At 48.7% G+C, this 19,348-nt stretch overlaps 1 protein-coding gene across 1 annotated transcript in view; it reads right to left on the bottom strand.

Annotated features, from left to right (window-relative positions):
- Positions 1 to 631: 631 nt before the first annotated feature.
- LOC119381544 (cytoplasmic dynein 2 heavy chain 1) overlaps positions 632 to 19,348 on the bottom strand; it is a 90,420-nt gene continuing 71,703 nt past the window's right edge. Inside the window, exons 51-65 of the mRNA XM_049412820.1 lie at positions 18,934 to 19,125; positions 18,202 to 18,417; positions 17,455 to 17,610; positions 16,615 to 16,722; positions 14,822 to 15,029; positions 12,823 to 12,962; positions 11,057 to 11,188; positions 10,414 to 10,530; positions 9,821 to 9,973; positions 7,871 to 8,161; positions 6,749 to 6,961; positions 5,188 to 5,385; positions 3,277 to 3,464; positions 1,973 to 2,175; positions 632 to 997 (exon numbers count right to left, since the gene is read on the bottom strand). Of these exons, the coding sequence (XP_049268777.1) occupies positions 675 to 997; positions 1,973 to 2,175; positions 3,277 to 3,464; positions 5,188 to 5,385; positions 6,749 to 6,961; positions 7,871 to 8,161; positions 9,821 to 9,973; positions 10,414 to 10,530; positions 11,057 to 11,188; positions 12,823 to 12,962; positions 14,822 to 15,029; positions 16,615 to 16,722; positions 17,455 to 17,610; positions 18,202 to 18,417; positions 18,934 to 19,125 (2,838 nt within the window). The 3' untranslated portion in view covers positions 632 to 674. The remainder of the gene's footprint in view (positions 998 to 1,972; positions 2,176 to 3,276; positions 3,465 to 5,187; positions 5,386 to 6,748; positions 6,962 to 7,870; positions 8,162 to 9,820; positions 9,974 to 10,413; positions 10,531 to 11,056; positions 11,189 to 12,822; positions 12,963 to 14,821; positions 15,030 to 16,614; positions 16,723 to 17,454; positions 17,611 to 18,201; positions 18,418 to 18,933; positions 19,126 to 19,348) is intronic.

Raw genomic sequence — 19,348 nt, forward strand, 5'->3', positions numbered from 1 at the left:
CGTTCCGTTTTCCAATAATCGATGCTCTCTCGATCATGGGCTTGTCAGCAATCAGCTGTTTCTGATGTGGTGGTCTGATCTTTTATTGAGGTGACCTGTAATTTCGCATTGCCACATTTCGTTGTTGCCTGGATATGACCACATCACCGTCGTCGTTGCCTCTAGCAACTGAAATGTCATGCTACTGAGCACATGGATGAAGGTCCAATTTCCGGCATGGAGGAAGGAAACAGTTGGGAGGGAGCATTGCACGTTGTGATACAAAGAAAGAAAGAAAATAAATGTAGTACGTCGAGCGCGCACACTAAGCATCGCTTGCCCCCATTTTCCCCGATAGGGCAAAGGCTTCCGGTCCTTTTGTCTTTTTCGTGGCGAGTCTGCTCAGTTCAACATAAAGCATTAATTTTCAGTTCAACTGGTCTCCTTCCTTGTGCATTACATACCCATCTGCATCATCCCTTTTCGGTTTTACTTACATAACACTCGGCGAGAGACTTGGATTATGAAGCGAGGAAGCTTTGGGAGGTTGATCGGAAAAGCGTCCGATTGGCCGCCCTTCACCTCACAGGAGTCTTCACAGAGGCACTCGAGCAGCGACAGTTGTTGTAAATAACGTTTATTTTGCATTTGCAAACTAAGGAATTCATTATTTTTTATCTCGTCGTTCATTTGATCTAGTCTAACGTGGATAGGAACAGGGCAGCACCACTGAGCAGCCATTGTTGTGGGCTTCCTTCACAAGGCACAGACAGGCTGGCAACCAGCTCTTGCCTTTCTGTATTGGTGTACACCGCCAGGCTTACCACTGAGCCTCCAGAGTGCTTCCGGATGCCCTGCATGCAACCCACACATTTGTAGTCTTGCTTGTCACTGTACAACATTTCAGCATTTAAACGTTGACTTGTGGGGGCCCAAACTAGGGATCCATGACATGCATTTGTAGTACGGGACTTGTGAAACATTTTATGAATTCTAACACTATGATGCACAAGGTAGTCTACAGAATATAGATGTAACATTATGAAAATGAAGATTTTTTACATAAATGAAGCTGCATGTGCTTCTTTGAATAAAATGTATGAAACAATTCTAGTTTAGAACTGCTTTTGGGGAACTGATCGGCTGCTGACCCGAAAGACGCGCGAGTTTGATCCTGGCTGCGGTGGTCACGTTTCGACGAAGGCGAATGCTGAAGGCCTGTGTACTGTGTGATTTGGGTGCATGTTAAAGAATCCCAGGTGGTCAAATTTATCTGGTGTGGTGCTCTCCAATACATCGTCTCTCATGGCCCTGTCACTTTGGGGAATTAAACCCTGCCATAGCCTTCTATGACCCTGCCTACATATTGACCACTTTCTGGCAGCACTAAAGTGGTCACTGGAGCTTTGTACTAAGCATAACCAGAGGGGGTAGGCTACTGTAAAATATTCCTGATGAAATTGCACTGCACCTGTGCAACAATGGCTCCAATACAAGCTTTGAAGCATCGATTGCTGCTATAACAATGTCTCTTATCTATTCCGCATGACGCGGCACTATGCAGCACTTGGTTGTATTTAGTAGCCACAGCTAGGCATGCTTAAAGTACAACATACAACACAAGGTAATGGCCCTCTTGCTATATTTTTGCAGAAATGAGTGCAAACCCATTCAGGTCCCTCTATACCACTTACTGCATCATGTGCAGTGCTTTGAAGATGACATGCTTTACCATGAAGCAAGCTTGCACTATATTGGCCTAACGAAGGAACTAGAGGGATAGATTACTGTGGCGTATAGACATTGGTGTAAACATCTCGCGTTATCGCAATGTTTGCTACATCAAAGCACATCAGTTGTGTTTTATAATATTACAGGACACATAACATGAGTGTTATGTATAATGAGCAGCACAGAGAAAGTTATTCCACCATCCCGAGTGCAGTTAAATTGCCTTTTTATGTGCACACTAAATGCTTAGCAAGTGCAACACTTGCCTTGCGCATCCATGCAGCGGAACAGGGAGGCACAGGTAATACGCTGGGGGCGCCAGGACGACAGGGACGAAGTCGCGTATCCTCCAGGAGGCCCCCCTCGCACTGCAGACCCGCCAGCGTTGCCCAGAGTGGGGGCCTGTCCTCTCCCGCCTCCCACCACGCCTCCAGCTGAAGCTCATCCACAGCCAGGCCCGTTTGCCTGTGTGCATTGGTACATGCACTTGATGCATGACACATAAACAGCTGTAAAAGACTTAAGTTTCCAGTCCTAACAAAACGGAAGCATAGAAAGCAGTGCAAAGCATGCCGATTTCTGCAAGTGGATGAAGCTAAGATAAATGCAATTACAGAGAGTTACTGGACTTGCTGCACTGTGCACGCTTGCACTCATATTTATAGTATTTTTTTTTTCTTACTAAGCCATAAGGCAGCTTTCCCAGAAATTAAAAGAAAAGAAAGGAATGTTACAGTGTGCTGGAACATTCCAGGCTATACTTTTTGTGGAAACTTCAGCACATCAGCCCAGAAAGCCACACGAGCCCTCCTGCAGTACTTGAAGGCAACAGCACTGAGCGACCGCTTGTGAAACCCTGCACTGTGTGTGTGTGTGTGTGTGTGTGTGTGTGTGTGTGTGTGTGTGTGCGCGTTGTGAAATGTGTCTCTCCTTCTCTCTTCTTTTGCTCCCTTATCCCCCCCCCCCCTCCCCATGTGTAGGGTAGCAAACTGGACGTATAGTCTAGTTAACCTCCCTACCTTTCCTACATTTTTTTCTCTATCACTCTCTCGAAAGTTAAAGCGCCCTCAAATTGCTGTAATAATAAATTGTTCCTTATCTTGGCAGGTGCCCCACATATTCTGTAGACGAAGTGGTAAAATTGTGTATGGGGTATTAGCGTGGTAGTGCCACAATATAGAGCTAGTGAACGTTGGTCGCTAGTACACCATTGTCTGTGTGCTGCATATATATCGTCGACATATATGCAAACATACGCTGCTATATGTCGCATACCTGCCTCTGTTAAATGTCGGTAATTTGTGGAGTTCGTATAAAATATAAAGAGGCGGTACTGCAGTAAGCACTCGTGACGTGGTAGGGCGAATAAACTTTGACGTATCCTCTGGCAAAGGGGCTTGATGCCCTGAGAGTGTGTACCTGGTGCTGAAGTTTGAATGTTATTTTTGAGACGTGCATATGTGTAATATCTTTCGGGCGCGATCTTCACCATGTGCTCACCGAACCGCGTTTGCTTGCTCGTTAGTACTCAAACGTGGTGAGCCGTTTAGCGGAGGAATTTCATACCGAGCTGTCTGCTGGCGCCAGGCACTGAGGAAGGCCCCTGGTCGCAGCAGCTGTCCCAGGTACACCTGCTGGCCTTGTCCAAAGTGCCATTGGGCCAAGGCACGTGCGCGACCCGCTACGGCCCGGAGGTATGCTTCGGGCACCCACTGCCGGCCTCCCGACCAAAGGGACAGCCATGCGTCGGGTACCTGCATCGCAACGTGCTGCAATCTACGACTAAGAGGCACGCCTGATTCGACAGTATGTGAGAGACAAGTGGCATTTTGACCAAGCCACAGCTGCGGACATTACTAGAAGTTCGTCCGCAATTACAAACTACGGGAATGTAGCAAGAGGAGTATGGCATTCGAACGTACGGAGGCCAAATGGCAATGTGCAGCCGAGTTCAAATAGCTACAAACATAACTCAACAAAATTATCTTCACAGAGGAAAAACCCGAATATAATCTTATATAATTTAGCGAGGTGCATGATCGTGCTAATTGGTAGCCCATGATGGGTCGTCTTAACGCAAGAACTTTTGGACAAGGGACAAAATGTGTGTCGCGTTCATTTTGTCCCTTGTGCAAAAGTTTTTGCACTAAGACGACACATTACTCTTTACGTTCACATAGATCTCTCTGTTGAATGGCGCTGCGGTTTTACGTCAGCGCATGCAGGGCTAGGAAACCATCCCTTTATTTTGGCGAACAAACATATTCCTCTTGTAGACTACATATCAGTGAGGATATATGAGCCATATTCCCAAGCTCACATCCAATGTAGCGGCTGCAGAAGTTAGCAAAATGTGCCCAGTACAAATAGCCGATGCTCATCGATTAGCGCTCTGCGTTGTGACTACCTTTTACGCCCTCGCTATTCTTTATGCAATCGCGCTACCGGCACCGCACCCGTTGAACCGATGACTTGAGTGATTGTGGAGGGTGTACTCCTAACGTTTTTGTTCATATTAGATTTTTTGTGTAAAATTGTCTCGTGGTTATTTCTCGCAAGACACTATTCTCAGTTAAGGCATCGTTCGCGCTTAGCATAAGGCGTTTCAGAGGCGTATGAAAGGCAAGCAAAGTATTGCCTTCAGGTGCGGCTTTATAGCAAGGTGTATCGTGCTGCAGTGAAGGCACATTTACAGGCGGAATTCGGCACGGATTGTGTACGCGCGGAGTTATGTACACACTTCGTAGCAACACTCTTTAATGGGCAAGGATGCTGCTATATTAATGCGTAAGCATTCTAGGGCTACTTTTCTCGGAAAACCGCGCGAGCGTCTGTCCGTAAGGTTACGTGCTACAGTCCGTAAGAATGCATTCAGTCTTGTGTTGGTACATACGACAATGCCGTGCTACTGCTGAAAGAACAGAACAGTGTAGTTGCCGCAGTAGGCAACCATACCGCACAGTCGGCGCAGAAAGAATGTAGGCCACTACAGTTGCCGCAACAATTAAACGTACCATAGGAGCTAGCGTTTACTAAATGAAAGTTAATGTCAGCCATTGTTGACAGGTTGGTTAAATAATTGGCTTCCAAATTATGCTTACGCACTATCCGACAATTCTGCAGTAGGGAGTTCATGCTGCATTTTTTTTAATGAATGTGTACCCAAGGCAGTGAAGAAGTTCAGCGATCCGTACTGCACACCTTGCGGATGATCGCTAATTCGATCCCGAGCCGGAAAGAACGCATCAAGCGTCCGCAACCGCGACTCTACTTCCCTTATATTAATTCTCCCCCGGTGTAGAGTATCAGGCTAGAGCATACTATCGCTAAGGCCGACCTCTCTGCCTTTCTGTAAATAAACCTCTTTCTCTGATCAAAATTTCGACATAGCATACTATGTGTCGAAACGGCTTTATAGTCACGCACGCAGCAAAGGCGTTCGCGGCGCGGGGCAGCGATGCCGCCGCCTACGCTCACCGTGTGGTTGGTCAGCGCCGAGGCGGCTTCCGGTAGCGAGCTGCTCGCGTGGCGCAGCGCCCGGCTCACGGCGGCCAGCGTAGAGTGCACCTCGTGCACCAGCTTGGCCGCGTGCGCGCGCTCCTGGCGCAGGAAACTAGCCACGGCGTCTTCCTCCTCTTCATCGCCTTCACCAGTCGGCGGCGCCTGCAAACCGCCCTGCAGACCGCCCGCGATGATATCGATTGTCCCGACAGCAAAAACTTCATCAAACACGCTTCACCTCCCAATATTGGTTATAAGAGGGTAGGCTCATAATACTGAGCCTGGCTTAGGAAAAAAAAAAAGGTAAGAGAAAAATTAGCTCAGCTTGCGCTAAGTCGCGCAAGGCTAGGTCACAGCAGAGCTGGTGGGCACCTAGCTGGTCTTGGCTTGGCTTGGCTTTCACTGTCTCAACTGTCTCTTTCACACCCCTTGCTATACTATGCTATACATGGCTGTGCTTACTCTCTTCTTTTTACCTTTTTTTTTAGTCACTGTCTTTCTATCTCTTTCTCTCTATGTCTATTTGTTTCTCTCTCTTAACAAGGAAACACGGGCGGTAAACACCGATTAAGATTTCTGTGCAGACGTAACCAATAATTGAGAGAGACTTAAACGAACCGTCGGGATTAGACCAGTGATAAACACCGGGGACGCACGTTTCGGCTTCTCTTGTTCACCGTCTGTACAAACTTCAAAGTGCTTGGGCGGTGATTGTGCACGTGCTGGTTCATGACGATGATAATTTTCTATCTACGACACACGGCAAAGCTCGACCGTAACAGCTCTGCTGTAAAAAAAAAAAAAAAAGAATCCCCGGATACATAGCTGTACATCGCAGAATGCATTTTGGCTATATTCGATCGCGCAAAAAATCAGCTACTCATGTTTTCAAGTCATCGTTCTTTTACCACAGCGGCGCTGAAACAATTAAGAACTCGCCTAATATTCGGGAGGCGTTGGGTTCAAGTCCCGAGACCACGGGAAATACGCCGGTTTTCCTAATGGGTAAAGATACGAAAGTGCGACACGTCACATGGCACTGTGGCACGTCATCAGTTTTAACGATGAGCGCGGCGCACTAGATGGGCATGACCGCAAAACAAACGCCCCAGGGACCATGTGCGCGTGCGACCCAGTGCTTTTGCACGTGTGGCTGGTATATAAAGGAACAGTAATTAACTTGCATGACTGACCCAGTATAAAATCGAATAGCTTTTAATAATGGGCGCGTGAAGTAAGTGGTACCCGTTAGTTTATCAAACCTTCGGCACGTGTCCTGAACAAGGAAAGAGCGTAAGCGTAAATAAGGCACCGCAATTCTAGGAACGCAGTAAGTGTTTAAGCCTGGACGGTATTTGCATCCTTTTACGCTAGGTCACCACATTGGGCAGATTCGTACTTGCAGTAGAGTGCGCTTGACGATGTTTGGACGATACACGAGAGGAGTAAGCAGGACTGGACAGGCGAGAGGTGTAGACAGGATAGGCGAGAGTGCCTGTTCGGAGTCACTAAGTACCTCTACGTCGGTATCGCGCACCTGGTGCAAGCTCTTCCAGAGGCTGAGCAGGGGTGCCAGCTGATCCAATTTGGCAGCCTGCCGAGAGCCACCCGCGCCAGCCTCTAACCTACGCAGCTCGGTGACCAGAGACAAGGCACCAAGCCGCTGCACCGATCCCTCCACGTTGGCCGCCAGTCCTAGGTAGCGACCAGCATCTTCGTCCGGCAACTGCTCGATAAGCTGTATGTGCGCCTGCGTCAGCATGAATGCAGGGGTTAGCAAAGCGTTTTCTTGGGCTAGTTGGTTCATGACTTTTCGTAGAAAAAATTGTAGCGCAAAACGAGACAAGGACAGACTGGTACACAGGACTGGCGTCAGTCCCGCGTACTTGTCTGTCCTTGTGCCGTTTCGCGCTAGGACTCCGAAAAGTAATGTAGAGGCACGGAACTGGAACTGGATGTGCAAATATAACTAGAACGCGCTTTTTCTTTCTTGTTTCCCCCAGTACACGTGTGTCAGCATGAGCTCGTGTTGCGCGCCTAATTTGAGGCCGAAACCATCTTTGGTAACCACATAATTGGCGATCCGAGGTAGTGCTCTTGAGTTATGACTCGCGAGAACTATATTCTACTTTGTACTTGTTCGCGTTTGATTTGTCCATGACTACGTCTCATTGTGTAGTTAATCAGTTTCGCCCGAATTAAGGGCGAGGCTCCATGATCGTATATGGAAGCGCAAGACACACAGGATACGCAAGACAAGACGAGTTCTCCTTTCTTGTGTATCTTGTGTGTCTTGCGCTTCCAAGTACCACCATGGATCCTTACAAAGTCGTCCACGTATCTGTTCTTCAGAAGGTGACGCATTGACGGCGACAACAAGGCTTTTGAAAATTACAATAAACGAGACTCATGATATTGTGGACATTACAACCTGCTGTGAACATTCGCCAACTCTAACCATGCTTGCTGTCACGCCGGCCAAATGGCCAACGGCGCAGATTAACAGAACTTACTAAATGCACACGAGCACTCGTGGTAGCATGTATGTGCGTACTTACATGTGCGATAAGGAGCAGTGGCAGCGCTAAGGTACGCTCGAACATATGTTAACGTAAAGACTTTGGAAATTGCAAACATCCATTGTTGTTTAGTAATGCACCTGGAGGCTGGTTGACGTGGGCACGCGGACTCCCTGGGCCAGCTGTGCCGGCTCCTTGCGATCGCTGCCCGGCAGCGTGCTCTGGTCGAAACACTGGCGCACGTAGGCACTCAGTACCCGCCGATCGAAGGGGTCGTCCAGGTGCGCCCCGTACACGGACAGCTCGAACAGGCCACGCAGGGTCTCCCAGGGACCAGGCCCGACACCGCCGCTGCGGCCGCATAACCTCCGCACGGCATCCGCGCCGGCGCGTAGGTCAGCTTCGCTGAACTCGTACCGCTTGGTCCAGCCCTGCGAGACAATGGGCTCCGTTTGAATGCTTGGATGCCACTTGCACGAGTTGAAAAATCCTTGGGACACGGGGCGTCGCTGGAGCCAGCGTTTGGACGAGCGATCTTGCCTTCTTGAAGGCTGCAACTGCCTACCTTAGCGCGTGTATGGATATGCGATGTAGACGTGACACAACGTGGTACTAATTACAGCTTGGGACCCATGCTGACTGCCATTTCAACACCTCCCTGTATAGTCATCTGCACTGAACACCTTATACACCCAACGGACGAACTGCTTACGTTATGCATTGCTGCAACGAGAGTATACGAAGGTACTTCCAGTGGATTACACAGTGTGCTGGTTTAGTTGAGCACTTTCTCGCTAGCACCCTGGGGACGTACATACGTGCCCGAATCCCTTGGTTCGATAAAATTGCATCTCTCTCTCTCTCTCGCTTACGCCGACTTGTCGATTCCGAGCTTCCTGGAAGCTAGTTAACTGCATGCATGGTATTCCGGATCAGTAATACCCTTTGAAACATGATTTTTTGGAGGCAGTACGTTATGAGAAACGGAACAATTCTATAGCGTGTCTCTAGGGCCAGAGAAGCCATCGAACACGGTAAGGAGCACATGCACAATGCAAATCTATCGATTGCCCGGGTCCACTTTAGTCGGGTGGGCGTTGCTGCTCACTGCGGCTCATAATGGATTTGGCCCACATGTACACCTGGCACGCTCACGGTGTGAGCTGGGCGGAGTCGCCGTCGACAGCTCCTAGGGCGAAAGCATGTAGGGCCGTATCGACGTCGCTAAGGAGAGCTGCGCTTCTACATTGTTCGTTTGCAGTGTCGATACATGGCATGATCTACCAAGCTTGAGTTGTGTTGGAGCGCGAGCAGTCACCGCGCACTGCAAGGGGAAAATTCTCATCGTCTCTGCGGAGTTATGCTACTATAAGCACGTACAAGATAACGAACCTGATCCTCGGTCGCGCCGACCGCACCCTCATGTGTGCGGATTGGAAACTGAAGTGTTGCGATTTAGGTGTCGGTCATTTAATACCAAAATTACTCCAGAGTCCTTCGTATACAGCGTCCCTTACAGTCTTTGAATTGCGAAATAAATAAATAAATAAATAAATAAATAAATAAATAAATAAATAAATAAATAAATAAATAAATAAATAAATATTCAGGAGCCCTTGACCTATCGGGAAAATGGGAGCAGGAGAAGCTTGGCGTGTGCGTGCTTGACCTACTACTTTTTCTTTCTTTCTATCGCCTTGTGCAATGCTCCCTCCTAACTGTTTCCTTCCTCCGCACCGGAAATTCATCCAGTGCTTAGCAGCGCAACACTTCAGTTGCCACGGACAACAACGATGGTCATGCGTTCATATCCAGGCAACAATGAAATGTGACAGTGTGAAATGACAAGTCACCTCGATAAAATATCAGATTGCCATATCAGAATCGGCTGATCGCCCACAAGTCCACGAGCATCAGTGACTGGAAAACGGCGCGTACGAATACACACGTGACCGGCGAACCCTCGAGGGCCGCATTTCTGTGCACTCGACGGCGCCGGGTGTTTCGTGTACGACGCCGCCACCGAAACCTGTTGTAAAAGCGTCGCTTAATAAAGGTTGCGGCACAAATAAGGAGAACGTGGTGTGTACCTGCGGTACGTACGACAGCCGCTCCTGCAGGATCGCATGTAGCCAGGCGAGCGCGAAATGTGCCTGCGCGCACAGCAGGCTGGCGCCGTTCAACGCAGAAGGGCCCCAGGCATCGTAGGTGCGCCGCATGCTCCTGCGCACTCCGGCTGGCGGCTGCACGCACGATTTAAAATAGAACCGTAAGGGCGTAATAAGCAGCAAGGGGGCGGAGGGCGTCGCGTTTATTGGATGTAATTAGATAATAAGGAAGCCATGTTCAGCAAAGAAGCAGTTAATGGTTATATTTGCCGGCTTGGCGTAATGAAGATGACAAAATGGAACACATAGCTCCTCCTGTATGCGTATGCTCAAAGCACAAATATTTACTTAGTGAATCTTGTTACTTAAGATGAGAAAATACGCACAACGAAATATCCTTCAGCCGGGCTTTCAAACGTATCAACGCTGCACCATTTACTTAACGAGCATTTCAGCCGTTGCAGCATAGTTATCGCAAGCGTGAGCAGTGTAAGGAAATCAGTCATGCCTATGAGTCTATCGTAAAAGCTTAGCGTTTAATAGAATTTGAGTGAAAGATCGAAAAAGCGCTCTGCACGTGCCTCGTACACGACGGTGAGGCAGGCCTTCAGCAATGCGCTCGGGATGGCTGGGTGCGGCTCCGTGCTCAGACAGAGCCGGAAATCCGGGTGTCTCTCCAGTCGCGTCAACTCCTGCATTGTGAAAACGGCGGTCCACTTTATTTCACTTGAATTAGCAAATTATACTTGATGTACGTACTGTTTGTGCAGGCTTTTGACGGAACTATCTTAGATGTCGCCTAAGCTAACCAAACTATGCTTCCAAGATGGGAAGTCGCGTGAAACTCCACATCAAATAGCGTGTTATATACTTAGGATTCGCGCTTTTTAAAATTTCCGGACAGTCAGTGACCGCGGGGTAACATACCTGATACCCCGAGTGAGATATGCACGCACAACAGAAGACTAGCGCTTTTTCTCTTCAGTGCAACGAGTTCATTTCAAATCGTGCAAGACATTGTCAACCGCGCTAGCATTTTTTTGTTTGCGTTTATTGTGTGATCCTATAGAAAAATTTGAATTGCTGTCGAAATAAAGTGTCCTTCATGGGCATTTTCTCGTAGAACACATTGTTATGAATAACGCTCGCAACTAGTTTGACTGCTTTTTAGTTAAAGTAAAAACACACGCAACACGCACCGCCTGTATTCGGACAAACCTGTGCCAGGAAAGGCAACCACTGCGTAGCCAGATGAAGATTGGCCAGCCACAGCCACGTGTTCGTCTGCGATTGACGCCGCAACGCATCCTGGGCTGCCTGCTGCTGCTGCGCTCCACGGCCAAGGAAGACCTGTGCGAAATGGTCAAACACATTGCGATTATAACGTAACGCCACCATTTCCAATAATATATGGAAAAAGAAAAACTAAGGGAGGGGGTGAGGGCAGGCGATCTTTAATTTATGGTGGAAGCGACAGGCCTGTCTCCCTTCCCCCCTGATTTAAGCCCCATCATGGTGTTACAAACAAAGCACGTACAGTTAAGACGCACATATTGCTGCACTTATTAAGGCGAAAGCCTTAGGTATCTGTGTCGGAGGTCTCCTCGGAGAGCCGTTGACCTCGACACGGTACGCGCCGTGACGAAAAAATTTCTCCGCGGATGCGTGCGGAAACAGCTGTGAGTGAGCGAAAGAAACATATGCGCCCGCAGCCGACGCCTCCTCTCGGCTTTACTCAGCAGAGTAGCAGGTGTTCTTTCGCATAAAAGTGGGAGCCCACGCACTGGGCATTGACGTCAAACTAGGCGCATTTGCTGCAGTGTCAGCTGTTGCCGGCGGCGCTAGTCGGCGTTGAGCGATGGAGCGCGCACGCTCTTGTGGCTCGCGGGGACGGCCGCGCAAGTATGCCACTGCGGAGGAAGCGCGTGTCGCTGATCGTTATTCAGCGTCGATACAAGGAGATGCAGAAGACGAGAAGATCCCGAATTCCGGAAGTGAGGAGCAGAACAAGACGGGCGCGACGAGCGGCAGACGCGAATAGATGCACAACACGAAAAAAGGGGCTCGTATAAGACGTTCAAAAGGAACCTGCGTGGAACGTGCCAGTTCTCCCGACGCCGGGAGCAGCGATGGGAGTCGGCGCTCGAGTTGGCAAGAAAACCGCTGGAGGACGTGGCAGAGGGCGTCGATTATTGTGTGTAAGGCCGGGAGGCGCGGGCTGGCACCCCACACGCAGCCGACCTGGAGCTCACGAATCTTTTGAACTCATACATCGGTACAGAAAGTAGGCACCTCTTAAGGAAGGAAGGAAAAACATTTATTAACAGAGAGGGGTTTGTGATGCTTGGTCCGCAAGTACCATCTAGCAGTGCTGGCTGCCCTCAGTCCAGGACCCCACAGGCAGTTGCCGCCCTGCGTGCCCTGTCGATAAAACTGATCTGATCATCAAGGTTATTGCTGTCCAGCAACTCCTCCCACCGCTCCACACTCGCTTGGTCAATGGGGGGCAGGCCGGGGATGGTCCGGCAAGTCCATGTAGTGTGTATTAATGTGGGTTTCTCCGAGCACCATGGGCAGCGCGCAGAATATTCTGTTGGGTGCATTTTATTGAGAAAATGTAAGTTCGGATACGTTCCGGTCTGGATTAAGCGCCAGCTGGTAGTTTCCTCCTTTGTGAGCTTCTTAAGGGGGAGGGAGTAGATACGTCTGAGTCCCTTGTATTAATTTAGGATGGCCGCGTCCGGATGATATGGACGCCTGGCACCTCTTAACCTCGATCTTACACCCTGGCGTCTCGTCTATTTGTGGACTTGATTTGCTTTTTTGTTCTTTTCTTATGTATGTATTCGTATCACCGAAGGGCCCAGTGCCTAGTTAAGATTATGTAGAGCTTAATAAGTACGCGCCTTAGAATATTGTAGTCCAGTCACAATCCATAAATTCTATCATGCTTTTGCGTTTGTTCTACAGTAAACAGTGCTCACCTGTTGCAGCCGCCCCTGAGCGGCATCGCGCAGTTCTTGACCGGGGTCCGCACCAGGAGCCGTGACGAGCAGAAGGGGACGGGCGTCGTCTTGCAGCAGTTGTTGTAAAGGCACAGCGCCGGGATTCAGACCTTGCAGTCCTGCGAACGACCTTTGACTACATACTTGCGGTTCAGAGCCGGAATCGACGACCAAGCGGTTTGATTCGTTTACCTTGGGTCGTTATTTTGGATGTAGATAGATGCACGCACGATGAAAACCGTTCGTTGGAAAAAAAAAATATTGCCCCGACCAGAAATCGAACCTGCATCCTCATGAGGACTGAGCTTTTGCGCTACGTAGTTAAAGGAGTACTGACACGAATTTTAAATATTTGGATTGTTGCTCCAAATAAGAACTCTGGTGTAAAGAACCCTAAAAAGAGTATTGTGGTGCCTCGGAATGCATCGGATATATTTTTAATACCGCTACCTGAAAAAAATTACACAATTTTTCGCTGAAGGAGACCATGACGCGATGCGAAGCCGGAGCACTTGCACGATCGCGTTCCGTTGGCGTTCGTTGGGCATGCTACCGACCTCGCGTCGTGGAACGCGAAGAGGAACGCTACGCGCGTCTTGTCTTCCCTCTAGCCTGGCCGTTAATTCTCACAGGGCGAGCGGGGAACGCGGTCGACAGCCGTGCGAGAGGGGGGCAGCGTAGAAGAAGAGAGAGAGGGGGAGGGGATGCGCATGCGCTGCTCATCGCGGCGTTGCGCAGGAGAGAATTTCGGCATGTCTAGCACGCGTTTCAGAGGAAGAGTGGCGAGGGAGAGGGGAGAGGGGGAACGGGAAGAGGGGGAACGGGGAGAGCGGTAAGGGGTATGGGAGAGGGGAAGGAGAGATGGGAAGTGGAGAGGGGGAAGGGGGAGAGGGACAGTGGAGAGGAGGTGTGGGTAGAGGGTATGCGCATGCGCAGTAAGGGTGGTCACGCCGCACACCACCGCCGGATTGAACTCCGCCATAAGATACTTCAGATCTAAAACACACTCAGTTTCGATAGCGAGCGGGCGGCTTCTCAGTGACGTGTCATCGCAGTGTGACGTCACAAGACGACAGCAACTCGCGACGTACTAGCGGGAGATCTGCCATCTGCTCGTGATGCACGGAAACAACGATGAGTGCATTGTCGTCCAGTGACCACGACAGTGATTTCTACGATTTAGGCTGCGTGCAGGACGAAGAGTTCGCAAACTCAGTGGAACTGTGTTGACTCGTCGGGATAATGTCCATTGCGGCGGGGCTGTCTGGCAGATGCTCAGCAACGAAAATTTTAAAACCAAAATAAAATATTTTATATGTGTTGTCTGACTCCGGTGTGTGGACAGCGTTGACACTGTATACCAAGGAAAAAATGTCAATTTTGCGATGTCTCAAAATCGTGTCGGTAATCTTTTAAGCCTTGTAAAGTACTCGCAAAGCGCGGTATTTGTCAATATAGTTAGCCGCAAGATAGCTTCCAATAGCTTCGACAAGGCGGGAGGCTTCACTAAAGAGAGATCGAAGGCCGTCTCTGCTTTTCAGGTGCATCGTACTCGCTAGATGCAAAGCTGCACTACAGAGCACGAACAGTGAGGGTGGCGGTTTGAGCTGGTTAGTACTCCACAATTCCTAAGGGTTATTAAGCGCGAAGAAAGACGACAAGAACGAGTGAACGTACAGACAAGCGCTAACTTTCAACTAAAATTTATTTCGGAAAGGCGCAAAATGTGTTAATCTTTGTACAGTTTTTTATGGTTTTATCGATTCAGTTACTTTTCGTCGTGACTCGTGCTACCTTTCCCATTGCTGTACACCACATCCTGTATATGTCTTTCGTCCTTTCTCGATTAAATTTAGCCGAAAGCGCTTGTCTTTGTTCGCCCTCGTTCTCTTCGATTCTTATTCCCGCTTAACTCTTAATCTGCACTATTTTTTTTTTTCGCGCTGACATGCTTTCGTTGACAGCTCGTCCCACTCACCTAGAGCGCGGCAGGCGAAGCGACCTAGCGCCGAAAGTGCCCGGTCGGGTCGGAGGCACTGCACCAGCAGGGCCTGCTGGAATAGGCTCAAACAACGCATTGCATGCTCCGGCAGTTGCTCCTCGCAGTGACCGCTCCTGGCGAACGGTTGCCACAGAGAGGCTTCTTCGAGACGCAGCGCGGACCACAGCTCGGGGCCCAGCGTGGCCTGCGTTGGCCACCGGTATGTACCGGAACCCATGAACCTCGTGACATAAACTGACGATAAATAGTAATGTTGCTTTTAGACCAACCGCTCTACCTCATGAATTTCGAAATCGGCAAGCAACGTATACCAAGCACGACAAGGTTTGCGATTCAGTCCTTCGTAGCTTGATTTTGTTGAAATCGTAAAGAGAAACTCGGGCGTAAGGCTGACAAATATTTTACTTAGAAATAAACAATTATAACACATTTACAATAGGCTGCACATATTGAGACAAGCAAAGCGGACTAAGCTGATGTATTACGTGCTGTAATAAGGGTACCACAAATTCGTGAGTAGAAATCTTGCGAAACCGTCGTAAGTGTGCCAAAGATTTCGTGTAAACTGTAGCCTGATATCAAATTTTTCCGCTTAAGACGCTCGGCCAGGTTCGATCGAGCCGAAACTGCCAAAATACGAGAAAATAGATTAATATCAGTGTGATCACAATAACGTGTACCGGCGTGCCTGAATGTTTTAAAGCCTCGTATTGTTTTCTCACAAATATACCCTTTCGCTCCAAACGTTGAAAACCTGGACCGTGTTTAAAGCAATATCTGTGTAAATATTTTTTTTGCTGTTGTTGCTTTTTAGTGTTCCTCTATCTCGTTCTCTTAATCTACCTGTAAAGCGTGCTTTGCCTGCACAGCTGCAAAGCATAAGGTGCAGCCGAGTTAAACAAATGCAGGGGCAAAATAAGCCGTACGAAGCGCTTTTGCTCGTTACCGCAGCAAAATACAGGGTGAATTTTCGATGAAACGGTAGTCAGATGAGCATCGTGCCGAAGGCGCCTTATGGTATAGGATGCTAACGCATCGTCGTTCCTGCAAGCACTGCCGTGCTGTTGTGAGGCGGAGGGTTTTGTTTAGGGATGGGCGAATATTCGGGCGTTTCGAATATTCGAACGAATATTAAAGTATTCGAATTCACTTCGATACGAATTTAGATTATTCGAAATTTCGAAGTATTCGAAATGAACGAATATATGTATATATTTGACCACACATAAAGTGGTTTCACTGCAGCCTTTGAGTGCTGTGCCGTGAAACCACCCATCCAGGGGAAATCTGCACTTTCGCGAAGCCACACTTCAAGGTTAAATGTACATTTTTTTTTAAGTTTAAAAGCGTGTTATATGGGCTTATATGCGCTAAGTCTAGTAATTTTTAAATTGTAACCTACTGTACCACTTATAGGTTGCACCCTACTGCTATTCAAATTCTGATACTATTCAAGGTTTCTTCCACTTCATTTCAAACCAAAAAAGTGACATTCTCTCATACCTAGTTCCAATTCTTAAAAATATTGTGCAAGGGTCATGAAGAAAATGTTGACTTTTTCTTAATAATATGTGGTGAGTACTATTCGAAGTATTCGATTCGAAATTATTCGACCAAATCACTATTCGCTTCGGATTCGCTTCGAACCTCAAATTTACTATTCGCCCATCCCTAGTTTTGTTTAATGCTACAGAATTCAGTAGCATTCTGTAGCATCATTATGAAACTGTGTTTGACCTCTATTTTTGGACGTGTGCGGGTGCACGAACCTTGAGCTGAGACAGGGCAGCTGATCGGTCCTCGACCAGCCAGATGGGCCGCTGCTCCGTGTGCTGTGTGGTGTCCTTTACCAGGGTGCCCGTCAGTGATTCCCATTCCTATTTGCGGGTACAGAACCAACATCAAATGCAAGGGTTCACGGCCTTATACGGCATGAAAATATTACTTCATGCGACATTTCGTGTTGTTCCTACGTAAATAACAAGAAATGTGCATTTAGCGTTTGCTTTTGAAACAATTAATAATAACATTTGTTCGGGTTTTAAGTACCAAAGCCACGATGTGACTATGAGGGATGCCGTAGTGGAGGGCTCCGGAAATTAGCGAGCATATGGTCTTCTTTAACGTGCACATAAATATAGGTACAAGGGCCTCCATCATTTTGCCTGTCATCGAAATGCGGCCGCCGCGGCCGGGATTTGATCCCGCCACCTTTGGATTAGCAGTCGAGCACTATAACCACTAGACCACCGTGGCGGGTCACTGAAACAATTATGCACGATCAAAAGTGAAATATGTAGAGGATATCAGTCGCCCTTGGCGTCATACACGTCTTTAGTAAATTTTTGTTCTGCACGCTTTCTTATTTCCAAAGCTTGCCCTTACATGAGCAAGACGCTTTCGCAGTGTTCTGTGTGCATGACATGCAGGTACTGATCCGCATTGATAACGATAGAATTGCTCTCGCACAGCGATACGTGCCGGGAAGCTGAGCACTGACACTTTGTCGCGCTCGGCACGTGTCAGCTGGAACAGTGGACTATAAAGCACTGAAACCCTTCGCCATTTCTGCATACGGGTGTTATAGGTTGTGTAGTGGGAGGACTCACGTTTTCTCTGAAAAGGTCAGGGCGTAGACCATGGATCAGATGCAGGGCGAATGTCAGGTGGTCCTTCTTGAACAGAGACCTCGCAGCGTACTCGTACACGAGGTGCACCAAGGTGCGTTCTACCAGCTTCAGATCTTTCTTCTTTCCATTACTTCCCTGAAAAATCACACGCGACTTGATGACAGTCGTAGTATTAACTTCCAACAGCGGGCATACTAAGTTGTGACTGTAATGGAGAAGACGGATGAGCGGAGCAATTGACAATAGCGTGGGCATTTTAAAGCCTAGGATCTTGCGAAAATTAAAATTGGTAAGATAATCTTGTCGGCTCCCTCAGCCGAACTTGTTCTTCGTATGCTCGTCATGCCTTCGATTTGATAAGTACAGTTGTCGGCATCTATGCTCACCGCCACTAAGCCATTACCGCCAAGATTACGGCACGCTTGTTCTCGGAGTGTTAGCCCATTGAAAGAGAGGTATTATAAAGTCCAGATATCAAACTCAAGACGTCATTATCTGTGACGATATCTGTTTTATGTCCATTACTGGAGGAAGGCCTTTTCCGGTAAACTGCAGTTACGAATGTCTCGAAACAGAAGACTCGGTGTTGTTCGTAGAAATTTCCTGGCATTGACCGATCATATGTGAACGCATATCTTACGGAGAGAGGGAAAGAAAAATAAATACGGCTTTTGGACCATAAATGCGAGGGGAGCGACGACTAGGACGTGCATAGCTCTTTAGCACCTGTTGTCGTAATGCTCGCCGGAAGAGGTCAACCAGTCCGGCCATGCCCCATCGGTACGTATGTCCCAACCGCGCCATGGGATCGAGCAGACCCACGAGGCGTGCTCCGAGTCTCGCTACAGGCTCGTACACGGCCCGTTCTTTCTCCAGCGAAGCCTGCAGCCTCTGCGCTTCGGCCAGGGACGTCTCCGCACGCGCCCCGCTAGCCTTGGCTTCCTGAATGAGGAAGAGAGGAAGGGCATTTGTCTGGCGCTCTGCCGCATTAGGTTTACAACGCTGGCGCCACCGCATCTTGGACGAACAATACGAGACGCGCAGAGGGCAGAAGAAGCGTTCGCGTCGGCTGACTGGTGTGCTCGTTACAACCAAGTAAAATGAAAGCTGCGCGAATAAAAAACACATAGAAGGACAAGAGCCAACGAAGCGCTGACGTGTCTCAGCGCCTTTTGATGTTTACTTCTTACCCTGGTTGTTCATTTTTTTTAAATGTGCTGGTTAAACGTAAAAGTGGTGAAGCAGACTGCGGTGCTTTCAAGCAAGGGGGAATCGTTGTAGCTGTCTTTCAGACAGCTCCTATCTCTTTCCATTTTTACCACTATATCCTCTACCCCCAGCGCAGCGTAGCAAACAGGACGCGCGTCCGGTTAACCTGCCTGACTTTACACTTTCGCTCTTTGTCTCTTGTAACTATCAAGACAAATTCTTGACGGGCTAGTGAACGAGTATACTCTAATCGAGCGTCGTCCGTGCCTGCAGTGCCTGCCGCAGCTCCTGGTTGTGTAGGAAGTCTCCCGACAGGAGGAGATCCAGGAGGCGCGAGTCAAGGTCGGACAACTGCAGCCGCAGTGTATCCGCCTCGTGCAGCAGCTCTTGGCGACGTTCTTCCAGTTCAGGCCGCTCCTCCTGCAGCGCCACCTGCAGCAACTGCACACAAAACCGCACCCGCGAACTCTGGTAAGCGTCTTTCCTGATATGAACATCAGCAAGCGCAGCGCATGCGTAGCCAATCTCGTTTGTTTGTGTGCTGCTGTAGTTTATGGATATCAATGTCGCCCTATTACCGTCATCATTATCGGTTGACAAGCGTTGGAGCCGGCCTATTGTAGCAACTTCTTACTTGCAGACAGTTTATGTTGCCGGCTCAAGG

Source organism: Rhipicephalus sanguineus, chromosome 2 (assembly GCF_013339695.2).
Source record: "Rhipicephalus sanguineus isolate Rsan-2018 chromosome 2, BIME_Rsan_1.4, whole genome shotgun sequence".
Lineage (NCBI taxonomy): Eukaryota > Metazoa > Arthropoda > Arachnida > Ixodida > Ixodidae > Rhipicephalus > Rhipicephalus sanguineus.